This window comes from Hippocampus comes, unplaced genomic scaffold (genome assembly GCF_001891065.2).
Source record: "Hippocampus comes isolate QL1 unplaced genomic scaffold, H_comes_QL1_v1.1 scaffold137, whole genome shotgun sequence".
In the NCBI taxonomy this organism is placed as follows: Eukaryota; Metazoa; Chordata; class Actinopteri; order Syngnathiformes; family Syngnathidae; genus Hippocampus; species Hippocampus comes.
The window spans coordinates 1,155,149-1,168,641 of record NW_017806002.1 but is presented as its reverse complement, the minus strand read 5'-3'; the positions used below and the strand labels follow the sequence as shown (position 1 = coordinate 1,168,641).

General features: G+C 43.8%; 1 protein-coding gene across 3 annotated transcripts in view; it reads left to right on the top strand.

Annotated features, from left to right (window-relative positions):
- Positions 1-13,493, top strand: part of megf6b (multiple EGF-like-domains 6b) — a 55,662-nt gene that overhangs the window by 33,356 nt on the left and 8,813 nt on the right. For all 3 annotated transcript variants that reach the window (XM_019892481.1, XM_019892482.1, XM_019892483.1), the window contains 20 exons: positions 121-243; positions 2,782-2,907; positions 3,284-3,406; positions 3,644-3,766; positions 3,838-3,975; positions 5,459-5,581; positions 6,503-6,625; positions 6,705-6,875; positions 7,596-7,727; positions 7,912-8,040; positions 8,112-8,240; positions 8,817-8,951; positions 9,029-9,163; positions 10,035-10,160; positions 10,242-10,373; positions 10,784-10,912; positions 10,985-11,116; positions 12,146-12,274; positions 12,359-12,487; positions 12,793-12,921. In XM_019892481.1, coding sequence (XP_019748040.1) covers positions 121-243; positions 2,782-2,907; positions 3,284-3,406; positions 3,644-3,766; positions 3,838-3,975; positions 5,459-5,581; positions 6,503-6,625; positions 6,705-6,875; positions 7,596-7,727; positions 7,912-8,040; positions 8,112-8,240; positions 8,817-8,951; positions 9,029-9,163; positions 10,035-10,160; positions 10,242-10,373; positions 10,784-10,912; positions 10,985-11,116; positions 12,146-12,274; positions 12,359-12,487; positions 12,793-12,921 — 2,616 coding nt within the window. The remainder of the gene's footprint in view (positions 1-120; positions 244-2,781; positions 2,908-3,283; positions 3,407-3,643; positions 3,767-3,837; positions 3,976-5,458; positions 5,582-6,502; positions 6,626-6,704; positions 6,876-7,595; positions 7,728-7,911; positions 8,041-8,111; positions 8,241-8,816; positions 8,952-9,028; positions 9,164-10,034; positions 10,161-10,241; positions 10,374-10,783; positions 10,913-10,984; positions 11,117-12,145; positions 12,275-12,358; positions 12,488-12,792; positions 12,922-13,493) is intronic.

Sequence of the window (13,493 nt, the reverse complement as noted above, 5' to 3'; positions counted from 1 at the left end):
AGTTGGGCGGCTCAGCTGGAATTTCGTTGGCCATAATGACAGGCTTTGGTCACATTGCACTGATTTCTCTCCCATCTCTCTTCCCGCTTCCTTGTCCCATCCGAAACCCCTTCCCCGCAGATATTGATGAATGCCAAGTCCATAATGGCGGCTGCCAGCACAGATGCGTTAACACCAGAGGCTCCTACTACTGCGAATGCCAAATGGGATCCCGCTTGCATGTCGATGGACGCACTTGCCTTCGTAAGTACATATACGACATGGGATCACAACTTTGGTCTCTTGGAATGCCTTCAATTCGGTTCAGATTAAAATTGGCTTTTTGGTTTGATGTTTTTTTTCTCTTACCATCCTTGTATACTAACACACATCCCAATTTATTGCATGATTTTGTCAAAATGGGTATGACAAAGCCCTGAGATTAGAATACAGTGGTACATTTACGAAATTAATTGGTTCGGGAAGAAATGACTTTAGTAGAAAATGTTGTAAGTAGGGACACATTTTCCATGTAAATGCCCTAATCCGTTCCAAGCCCCCCAAAATTCAGACATAAATGTTTTATGAAGCATACAAATGCATCAAAATATGTAACAAATACATGTTACAATTAGATTATTGCGCAATAAATGAGAGATAATGTAAAAAAACAAAGAATAAAGAATAAAAATATGGTCATTTAACTTTTAACTGCGTCCTCATCGTTTTTTGTCCTCTTTAGTTCATGTTCTCTCTCAGAAGTGTTTTTTGTTTGGCGTTTTGTAAAGAACTGATCCAAGGACATACAGTAATACACTACCCCTGCCCCCTTCCATCACGTGTTCCAAGGTTCACAGTCGCCACTATTTTGTGGATTGTGTTTGTTCGATAAATAAATCAACTTTGATCTAACTCGTGTTTACATTGGGTGTAATTCATGAAGGACAGGGAGCTACCTTAATTATGAAATGCACTATATAAATAGAGCTGCTTTTACTTGCCTTGCCTTGGCTAAAAAAGGGTTGCACTTAGACTGGTCACCAGCCACACGCAGAACATATTTCGTATCATTGACCGACCATTCACACTCATATTGACACCTGTGGACAATTAGTCTTCAGTTAGCGAAAAATGGATCCTGCGGTACCTAAACAAAAACTCAAAAGGAGATTCAAACCTACGCCAACATACTTAGCAGTAATTCCACTTTTCTGCCCGCAAACTATAATTGAGGCATTACATTGCATCAAATCAGCAAATGGGAATGGATTGCGCAGACTAAACCGCATTAGTCGGCAGCTGCACTTGAAATGAATTCAAGGAGACGTTGGCCGTGAAATCACACAGCATGAAAGCGTCTGAATCGGTTCAGCATCCAGCGGCGGGAAGCGCTCATGCTCGCTGATGACAGCTGGACACGATCCATCTGCTGATGCACGTTGTTAGCTCCAAAACTGGCTTGGAGAGCACCTGTGATTAGGATCGAAGCCAGCCTTTTTCTCGTATGAAACCCGTTCAGAACATATGCTTTGTTTCCTGATAGAGACAGAAGTATAAGCCCCGCTGACCTCCAACAATCAGCAGTGGTCCTGACTAGTCAGCCCTGCCCCTGCTGTCGCTTCGACTCTGATTGCGCCGATAATCAGCGTCCACGTGTCGCGCGGCTCCCTGGTGAAGCCCTTCCGTGAGACTTTGCAGACTCACGCGGTAAAGCTGTGCAGATGCCCTTCAGAAAAAAATGCAAAGTATGCTCACAAATAAATGGAGAACTTCTTGTATATCTAGAGGGGTTTTTTTTTTTCCCCCGAACAGCACGATCGCACGCAGGGATGTTAAAGGGCAAAGCATTCCAATTAGCACAGCATTCAGCGGCTGGAAAACTACAACTACAGATGCGCTTGAATGATTCCGATCTCAGCTTTGCTTATCTTATCCATTTCTGGATCTGACCACTGGGGTCTGTTCTGTGCCACAAGCGCAAAATGTTTACACTGGAAGGCTCGGTGAGGTTTGCCGTGCACCTTTGACGGATGGATCTTGACTGCGGCCATTCCACAGTGAAAAAAAACATTGAATGCCAGCTTCTTGTTTTCACTAAAAGTGATTGAGTCCAGCCTGGCGAGATGATTGAGCTGTTACTGTTCGCAACCTCATCAGTGTATGATTTTGACTTCAAAGTCTTGATAGCTGCCTCATTTGTGCGGATGGCATGTCACCGACATCAAAGGGATGTCAATCTAGGCATCACTGGGAGAATTGTGATGCTTAAACTATACCTAAACAAAGAAAAGAACATTTTGAGTTCAATCAAACATCACAAGTCTGCAATCTTAAATGCTAACACACAATGCAACACACAATATGAAACTAGCACTGATGTTTTGGGAACCGATATCAGAATCAAAACAACACAGGCAACACAATATGCATAGAGGTGTACACATTCTTTATTCAAGGCCCAAAAATATTATTAAAACGAGGGTTAGGGTTATCTGATTTTTTTTAAATTAATTGGCTGATTAATTGATGATTAGAGTTTTATCTTGCTAAATATCAGAATTCGCATGGTCTCCCCCCCAAAAAAAATCTATACAGGTTTTAAATGATTTCTTCTGTGGTGCATGAAATTGTGGATTTATATTTCTCGCAAACACAACCTAAGTGAAAACAAACTTCTTCCTTTGTACTTGACAAAATAATTCATGACTTTTCTTTACAAAGAAGCACAAGGGATGTTTCTGTGTTTTTTTTTCCTTTTAAAGTACTTTTCCTCTCCTTTTGTTTTATTTTTTTACCTTCTAGCCGTCCACTCCTGCGCCCTCAGCAACGGTGGCTGTGAACACTACTGCGTCCAGCAGTCTGCCGCGCAGTTCCAATGCCGCTGCAAGCCCGACTACGAGCTGACAGAAGACGGCAAGCATTGCAAATGTAAGTTCCCGGACCTGGAAAGAAGAATTAATCATGATCACACTGCCTTCAAGAAAATGTAAATATACATGGCGCCAAAAGCCAAATGTAATTACTGCATGTGACAGCATGTGGAGCCTTCAGTGTGGGAGACAGCAAGATTCTGCATAGTTTTCTTGGCATGCAGACCATAACTGTCTTTGAAAATGACACTCTGTTACTAGTCAGATTTTGGACCCGGTCGGCTATTTGCTTTCGTTTATGCTGAGCAGAAGGTTGTCATTCCTGACACGAGTTAAAAAGAAATGACACTTTGAATACTGTTTTACGAGGTGTGTTTGGCCCATTATTGGAACCACGTGTCGTTGACCAGCCAACACTTCCTGCGTCTTGACAGTGCAGAATCCCTGCGCCGAACACAATGGAGGCTGCATGCATCGGTGTCGGGCCGACGGTGGTAACGCGCACTGCGACTGCAGGGCGGGCTTCATTCTGGCCGAAGACGGACGCACATGTCAAGGTAAAAATCACCATCATTAAAAGCAGACTTTGACATTACTATATGATATAAATCCGCTGAGTTACAATTCCTGAGTCCCAAACTAAGTCGAGTGGTATCATTCTACTAATTACGGCCTATCCGAATAATTTTCATATTGTTCAAATCCAATACAGTGGCTTGTCACTTGGCTGATTTACCTCCAAACACCTAAATAAATAGCATTTTACTCACTATCTTACTCTTTCTTTTTCTTAGATATTGACGAGTGCCAGACGGAGAAGGCCAACTGCGCTCACGGCTGCCACAACACGCCGGGCTCCTTCGCCTGCGTTTGTAACGCCGCCTACGAGCTGGGATCGGACGGAAAGCAGTGTTACAGTGAGTTTTGCCTTCGTGTGATCTACGACATATAAGTCATCGCTTGATCAACGCGATGAATATTTCGAAAGGAATCGAGATGGAGATCGTGAACAGCTGCGGGAACAACAATGGCGGGTGCTCGCATCACTGCCAGCATTCCAACAGCGGCCCAGTTTGCACCTGTAACCAAGGTTACCGCCTTCATGAGGACCTTAAAACGTGTGTCGGTAAGACATCGCATCATATAAGACGTGGGTCGATATTCAATATATTAATTGTATGCGCTTGCGGTTGCTAAGCTAGCTATTCTTGCAATTTGTGTATGTACGTATGCATGTATATATTTTTGGTAAATTATGATAACGCAAATGTTTATTTATTTATTTTTTTTTAAATGCTGGAGCAGAGAAGTTAGTGAAACAATCCCAATAGAAAAATATGAGCTCAGAGACGACTCCCGCGATTCGCAAAGGAAGGGAACGGACAGTGCGAATAATTAGCGGCCATTTGAAGTGGATTGGGGTAGGAGAAATTTCAAACCCCCCAAACTCTTCAAAAAAATGCTGATAATCATTCAGTATGTTTTCCATGAAAAATGAGGAAAATGTGGAGGGAAAAAAAGCAACAAAAAAATTAACAAGAAAAAAAATAATGAAAAATATTGAGAAAAAAAATCTGTGAATATGTGAATCCATAGATGCAGAACTGTGAACATGCGGGAATCAGTTCTACTTTTTGCGGATTTGAATACAGTCATACCTCGGTTTTCGACCATAATCTGTTCCAGAAGGCTGTTTGAAAACCGATTTGTTCGAAAACCAAAACCATGCTCTTTTTTAAAAAAAAAAAAAAATCTTTATTGAACACGTCTGCTCGCAATGGAACGCTGCACAAAGAAGCGTCACCTCCTCGTCTACCCGAGAAAGCGTCACTTCGTCGTGTAAGGAAGGCGAGAGGAGTCAAGTGGCGCATTCAAGTGCGCTCAGTCTGGTTGAGAACTGATTTTCGGTCGTAATCCGAGGCATAAAAAAACTCGAATTTTTTTGGTCGAAAACCGATTTGGTCGAGAGACGTTCGAAAACCGAGGCTTGACTGGATTTGAATTGAACCCTTTCAGGGACAGCGGTTACTACGGTGGACAGCTTATCATGTAAGCAGGTTACAGAGTGCATGAAAGGGTCAAATGTGTACTTTTTTTTGCACTGAAAGGGTCAAAAACATGCCTTCAGAAAGTAATTTTAACATTTATTATCAAGGGCATTGTTTAGATTTTAATGGGTATTCTGATACCAAACATCGCTGCGTTGTATCAATACTTTTGTAAGCGCCATTGAAGGAAGTTTCAAACGTTATATGACCTCAGCCACCTGGACCACCCTGGGTTGGATGTCATTCCAAATCAGCGGGGTGTCCGCTTTGGCAAAGAAAAATAAGTCAGTATAGTTTGCAGAGCAACAGTTTCGAATTGGTATTGGAGCTCTGACAACAACTTTAATTTCAGGTTTGATAATAAATACATCTTTCTTGCAAAGGTTTTTCCCTGTGTTTTTATATCGCCAAGATTTTAGTCACTTCCTTTTGTTCGCGTGACCCAGATTTGGCTTCTCAAACTGCATGATTTGCATTATTTCAGTTTTTTTTTTTTATTATAAGTGCCGCAATAAAGCAGATCGTAAAACTTGGTCTCTGTGTTTGTGTTGCGTTTGGCAGACGTGGACGAGTGTGGCCAACAGAGCTCCTGCTGCCAGCAGAACTGCGCCAACTATCCCGGAGGCTACGAGTGCTACTGCTCAGCGGGCTACCGCCTCAGCTCGGATGGATGCAGCTGTGACGGTATGTTTAAAATTCCACACGTTTACGCAAAAGAAGAAATATTCCATTTGTCTTTCTCACTATTACGTTCATGCAATGGTCATTTAGACTCCAGACACAATATTTACTCTACCCGAACTTGGAATATGATCTGATTGAACTTAAGCCCTTACAATGTTGGAACGGTTCGCGATAGGTAGATAGGTACATTGTGAACCCAAATAAGTTAGCAGGACACAAAACCTTCATGAGGTGAGTTTTGTGGAACTTAAAATGTGAGATAATAACTATTTACACTACAAGGTGGGTGGGTAGGAAGGTATGTAGTTAGGTATGTAGGTAGGTAGGTAGGTTGGTTAGAGAAGAAAGTTCGTAATTCAGGAGGTGGTAGGTATCCACGAATGTACTAGAACAGAGGTGTCAAACTCATTTTAGTGGCGGGCCAATTTGGGGTTGCGTCTTCCCTCGGAGGGCTGTTATGACAGTGAAACCACCAAATGATTACTTGTACACAACAAATGAATAGCTTACTAGTTTTGAAATCAGTCAAGTCAATTCGAATGGTTTGTTCAATTATTGTTCAAGTGAGTGTAAACAAGGTAACAAAATGCTTGCAAAATCTCAACGTTATTTATGACACGTGACAATTTGACATTTTGGTCCAGATTTTAGCAAGTTGACACACGTGATTTGCTTTCACTGGCCACATAAAATGATCTGGCGGGCTGGATCTGGCCCCCAGGCCTTGCGTTTGACACTTGTGTACTAGAAGTTCATTGATAATGACCCATTGATACAAAAGAAAATCAATCTTTATTTTAACCTCATGAGCCAAAAAATGTAACCACATTTACCCAACGAAATACTTACATCGAAGAATCTGTTGTATGTGTTTGTGATTAGAGAGCAGCTCTCCAGGCATTCTTTTCTGTCGTTGTTTAGACATCAACGAGTGTCTGTCAGCTAACGGCGGTTGTGATCACACGTGTCAAAACAACGGCGGCTCCTACCAGTGCTTTTGTCGACGAGGATTCCGTTTGGGCGAGGACCGCTTCTCCTGCATCCGTGAGTGCTTTCTATGGGCGAGCGCCAATATTTTCCCAGCTGCACGCCAACCGCGACCTTAACTTTTCCTCTCCTGCAGTTCTGGACAACGCGGTTGAGGCCCTGTACAGCGGAGGCGCCACCGAGCTGCCTTTGATTCGGCCCCGGCTCACCTTGCTGCATGACTACAGTCAACCTCTTGAGCGTTACGATGACTACGAGGACGATGAGGGCGAGCTGAGGGCCGAGAGTAATCTCTCTGAGAAGTTTGGTGCGTATTCCTCAAGTTATTGAGCATTCGCTAATCCATGGCCCTGACTGTTGTATCAAACTCTTTCGGTTTCTTCTTCTGCCATGTCAAGTACTTTATGCCTCTTGCGCAACGATTTTAAGGGAAATGAGAGGAGCCACTTCTGTTGCCGGTGGATAAGATCGGCTGTGTTCACACCCACAACGGCGGAAAATGTCCATTTTAAACTGTACTGTGTGCATCTGCAGAAATATCAAAACAAAGTCTAGCCTGCCCCTGTGCCAAATTATGCCGCGTGCCAGACTTGTGCTGGGCACGACAATAGATCATTTCTTGACAACTGTAGAGCAGTCGCTGACATGAAACTTTTTAAACGACACACCCCACTTCAACATCCCCGCAAACAAGGCGCACCCTCTCTACCACACACTCTATTGGTCAGTTAAGAAAATGGTACTTAGAGTAGCCTTTGTAAAACTTTGAAGCCACGCATCCCTCTTCAACAATGACATGACTCCGAGATGTCTCAGCGGGGATCAATTAACTCGCCTCTTGCTCCTGTCGGTACACACGGAAACCACCTCGCACACAGGAATGCTGAGGCTAACGCACTGTGACAGCAGCAGCAGTGGCAGCAGGAAGGAAAGGAAGGGCTCTATTTTGTGTTGCCGTTTAACAAAGTGTCAGTGGGAAGTTCAAAGGCTGCGACTTTACAAAAGTCCGTTTACTGGTGACTTGCAGTGTGTTTGGACGACACTTTCGGGAATGACTGCAGTCTGACGTGTGAGGACTGTTCGAATGGAGGAAAATGTAACGCCTGGAAGAACGGCTGCGATTGTCTTGACGGGTGGACGGGAATAATCTGCAACCAGAGTGAGAAAACACACACACACACATACACACACACACACACACACACACACACACGCACACACGCACACACGCACGCACGCGCGCGAATACTGTCAAACTATGCATTTTTTTAAATTGTTGCAATAAAAATGGAGCTTTCTTTGAAATGTTCCAGTAAGAAACTGTTGTGTTTTCACTGCCACAGCATGCCCCGAAAACTATTTTGGTCAAAACTGCTCCTTCCCCTGTAAGTGTAAGAACGGCGCCAGTTGTGATCCCATCACCGGGAGCTGTCGTTGCCCGCCGGGCGTCAGCGGGGAGCTGTGCCAGGACGGTGAGTTGTACCTTCATTAATCCACCCCTCAGGGAAAAACATCATCCAAATGATTTTGTTTCTGTGTGCAGGCTGTCCGAAGGGCTTCTATGGCAAACAGTGTCGTAAAAGATGTAACTGCGCCAATAACGGACGCTGTCATCGCACCTATGGAGCCTGCCTGTGTGACCCCGGACTCTATGGACGCTTCTGCCACCTCCGTAGGACCAACTTCACCTCCCGATACATATTTTAACGCTTTCAGGGACAGCGGTTACTACAGTGGACAGCTTATCATGTTACCAGGTCACAGGGTGGATGAAAGGGTTCAAGACAAGCGCAGACCAAGGAAGACGGGGTGCACCATATGCGTCGGCATTTAATTCGCCCATCCCCGATTTAGCCTGTTCTTCAGCTGTCCTCAGCAAATGCCTTTTGAAAAAAACACGCAGACAACTTTTATTGTATGTGAGGTTCAAATCGCTCATTTTTGCAAGTGACTACTGATCTAATTTTTTCAGTAAAAAAATGTGCACACGTTTGAGGCACCAGACCAATTTTTAGCGCAAACCCACCACTCTCCTCTTCTGGTGCGTACAATGAGGTGCCTGCGATTTTAATGCTGAAACATGTGATTGACGATGAGTTGACTTGAAGCTTCAACCGAGATTGCGGAGTAGTAAAGTTGACTCGTTGAATCAGAAAGAGGTGTGCAGTCTCTGTCAGGATGTTGAATGGGACGCGCAACTTCAAACTTGCATCGTGTTCTATCCAACAATGTGATTTTCCTCCTCCAGCTTGTCCAAAGTGGACTTTCGGCGCCGGCTGCTCCGAGGATTGTCAGTGCATCCAACACAACACTGCCGAGTGTCACCGTCGTTACGGCACGTGTATTTGCAAACCCGGTTACCGCGGCAACGCCTGCAAGGAAGGTGAACTCTTTGTCGAAGGAAAATATTCCTACTGTACTTGCTATCGCATGTGAGCAGCTGTGGTTCCTCCCCTGCAGAATGCGGCCCGGGCACGTACGGCAACGGCTGTGCGAAGATTTGCGCGTGCCCGACCGGGGTGTCGTGTGACCACGTGAGTGGGGAGTGCCAACAAAAGTGCTCGCCGGGTCACCATGGCGACAGATGCGAACAAGGTGAGCGGGCCCACACAGTTAACGTTCAATTTAATGTTGACTCACACTTTCTACCGATAGTCAGTAGAAGTACAGAAAAATACAGAGTAAAAGTAGAAGCGCTGATTCAATTCCTTTACCTCAGTAAAAAAATTACAGACTGAAATGTACTTGAAGTATAAAAGTGAAAATGATTTTTTTTTTCCCGGTCCATTACATTCAATACCCGTAGTCTTTGCACACCAAACGGTTTCTTTTAGTCTAGCTCTTTAGTGGTCGTACTTGGACGGAAAAAAAAATGTTGGAAACAGCTTTGCTGTAAACTTAATTCTGACAGAATAATCAGAAGGTGTTGGAACTTCTGCTTAAGCTAAATAAAACAACATAACAAAAAAGCTAATCTTAGCTAATCGTTAAAAATGCACCTTCCCCCCCTTTTTTAAATTTATTTAAAAAAAATTTTTTTTAGATTACACATATTTTAGTGATTTTAGGCTCACACAAGACACTCCTGCATTCGCCACCAATCATTCTTATAGCTGACATAAAAAAATATACAGGTATATATATATATCATAATAATAAGACCATTGATGCGGAATATCTCTGTTTCCATCCATCATTTCTAACATTCATACGACTTGCTCCACGTCGCTGATATACGGTTACCTGTTTTAAAGTAACAAGCCTTTTTTGAACGTAGTGAGAGGTAGAAAATGCTTCAGTAAGAGTCAAAGTAAAATGTGGCCAGAGAAATACTCGAGGAAAGTATATATACAGTACCTGAAAAAGTCCATTTAAGTACAGTAACAAGTTATTTTTCACTTTGTGACTTCACACTACTGTTCTGAGTTTTGAGAGTAATCAACCCATCCCACCTGCCGTCCGTTAGACTGCCCAGAAGGAAGCTTCGGCGCCGGCTGCGTGCATCCTTGTAACTGCAGCGGCGCCCCCTGTGACAAAGTGACGGGACAGTGCAAGTGTCCAGCCGGCACTTCTGGGACGCGCTGTGACAACGGTTAGCCGATCAAGTTGAACACTACCATATAATATTGTTAACAACAATCCTACATTTTGTAATTTTTTTTTCCCCCAACAGTGTGTCCGGAGGGTTTTTGGGGTGTGGGCTGTTCAGAAAGCTGCCCCGTTTGTGAGAATGGCGGCGTCTGTGATAAAAACAACGGCTCGTGTCACTGTGCCGCCGGCTTCATGGGAACATTCTGCCACCGCTGTGAGTAACGTGGCCTTTTCAATCCACCACTCATGAAAATACAAAAAAATAACTACAATATATATATATATATATATATAATTGACTTTTTAAGAATGTAGATGTTTTCTTATTTCTTTTCAAGTGTTGTTTCTATTAACTTTTCTAGATTCTCGAAGCAAACAAATGAATTCTTTCCGTAACTTTATGTTGAGGTCAGGCTTATGTCCACAACAATGTCTTTCACCGTTCGTCTTATTAGTCTTTTTCCGCCAAAATCTTTTCAAAGGTAAAAGGCCGTAAATGTGACGAAGAAATTTTTCCATTTAAATAAATCCGTAAAACATGAAATATAGATATATCACAGCAAGTTGACATCCACACCAAAGAAGCTCTCATGTGACGTGTGCCTTGTGATGTTCTGCGCATAGCATGCCCAAGCGGCCTTTTCGGTCGAGGTTGCCAGAAGAAATGCGTGTGCGAGAACGACGGCCGCTGCGATGCGGTGAGTGGGCGGTGCACCTGTGCTCCTGGCTGGACTGGCCACAACTGCCATAAAGGTAGAACCCCCTCAATAAATGACATTGAAATCAAACTCAAGAGTTTCTTGACAGTTTTTTTTTTTGTGCCAGCGTGCGACACGGGGCACTGGGGGATGGACTGCGTGGAGAGCTGCAACTGTCAAAATGGAGACGGCAGTTGTGATGCAGTGACAGGCCAGTGCAACTGCGAGGCTGGTTACACCGGGACCCAGTGCCATGAGAGTAGGTGCTACTAGGAACATTGTTGGACTTGAAGGCCATTTAAAATCTGTGGCTAACCAAAATAGTCGCTACCTACCTACAGAAGGTACAATCTCTCAGAGGAATTGCGGTGTGGAGTCTTACTAAAGATTATTGTGATGCGAATAACAATAATCGGCCCGGTGATCCAGTGGTTACCTCACAGTGCAGAGGTCGTGGGTTCGATCCCGGCTCCGGCCTTCCTGTGTGGAGTTTGCATGTTCTTCATGGGCCTGCGTGGGTTTTCTCCGGGTAGTCCGGCTTCCTCCCACATTCTAAAAACATGTATGGCAGGCTGATTGAACACTCGAAATTGTCCCCAGGTGTGAGTGTGAGCATGGATGGTTGTTCGTCTGTGTGTGCCCTGCGATTGGCTGACAACCGGTTCAGGGTCCCCCGCCTACTACCTGAAGAGAGCTGGGATAGGCTCCAGCAGCCCTCCCCACCCCCGCTTGTGACCTTTTGTGAGGATAAAGCGGATCGGAAAATGGATGGATGGATAGATGGATGGATTTAGTTTGGAGTCAGCCAGTCCTCCTTCAAACGTCTCCAGTATGTTGTTCCTGCTATTCTCATTCCATGTGGTCGCTGCACAATCTTGCGTATGTCTGTAGCAAAAGTATTACATGCAAATGACCCCCAAAAAATTAAAACCAAAGCCACAATCGTGGCTGCGGTTGCGTTAGATGGAGCTATGCTAAAGGGAATACAATACAATACAGCTTTATTGATATCGGGCTTTCACAACCGCTGTAGCTGTAACAAAGGGCTTTATAGAACATTTAAAATACTGCGTCCAAGAAATCTGAATATGGATCCATATAGAATTCGGATTATAAGGCGTACTGTCTGCTTTTGAGAAAATTGAATGCTTTGAGGTGCTCCTTATAGTGTGGAAAATACAGTAGTCGTGCCTGACATCAATTTTTAACATACTTCCTATTATTGTAACCATACAGGGGGAAGTAAACGGCTACAAATGTTTATCGGTTTGTGCTGTTTATTTGTCAGAGTGTCCAGCGGGAAAGTTTGGTCTGGGTTGTCGTCATCTGTGTCAGTGTGACAATCAGGCGCTGTGCGACCACGTGAGCGGCGCTTGCACCTGTCAAGTGGGATGGACCGGAACCTTCTGCGAAAAGCGTAAGAGACTCCCTTTTCACTGTTTTTTTTTTCTCCTCGAAGTGTGCAGAGTGTACGTGTCAATCATTGTGCAGAATGTCACAGCTTGTCCTCAGGGCTTCTTTGGACTGGACTGTCAGAAGAAGTGTGCGTGTCAAAATGGTGGCCGCTGCGATGCAGTCAGCGGGCTGTGTTTGTGTCCCAGTGGCTGGATTGGACCATTCTGCAACCAAAGTGAGTGAAGACACCAAACGTGTGCAACAATGCATTAAATGGATTTTAGTCTAAAATCCATTCAGTATATATATCAAGTGTTTTATTTTCAATATATTTGGAGAAAGAAAATAAACACTTTTTCATTCCGCGGTATTTTGTGAAGAATTTTGATGCAAAAAAAAAAAAGAAATTTGGTTCCTGAGTGGAATTGAAGAAATCCAGTATTTTGCTGCTCTATCATGTGTATCACTTTACCAAAATGGACTTTTGATGACCAGAGTTCACGAGGATGTAACCATCTCCCTTCTCCTTCTCATTGGCAGCATGCCCGAGTGGTTTCTATGGCGATGGCTGTAAGCTGACCTGCGGTTGCCATAACGACGGCCTCTGCCACCCTGCCAGCGGGCTGTGCACGTGCACGCCAGGTTGGCGCGGACCCAACTGCACACAAGGTGAGCGCACGTACGTATGGCACCTACATTAACATGACGTACGTTACATTAAATACAGTAAGTACAACACTTGAATAGAAATCAAATGTTTTTCTGTATAACATGGAACGAAACTAATCATAAAATACAGGAGGATACCTCGTTCCTTGATAAACACACGGCAAACAACTGGACCTTATAGAATATATAAGAAAGGCGAACCTCAATGTTTACAGCTTGAAGTGAAGCATTCTGAGATGTAACAATTTAGCATTCCTGTCTGGGAGCGAGATATGACGTTTGCGCTGTCATATTTCAACCACAGGTGGGAGGGGAGAGATTCACGTTTTCAAGAAGGAAATGCATTCACTATTTTGATTTCGGGTCCGCTACAGAAAATAGTAAGGTGCCTTGCACACTTTCTGCTGTTGACAAAGTGTTATCTAGCTTCAAAAACACGAACAGTATTTCATATATTAAAAAAAAAACCAAAAAACAAATTTATGGATCGCAGCACATTCAAGCATAAAGAGAAATACTTCAATGGTGTGTGACTGTATGGGGTACCCAAATGTTTTCATTTTCACTATTCA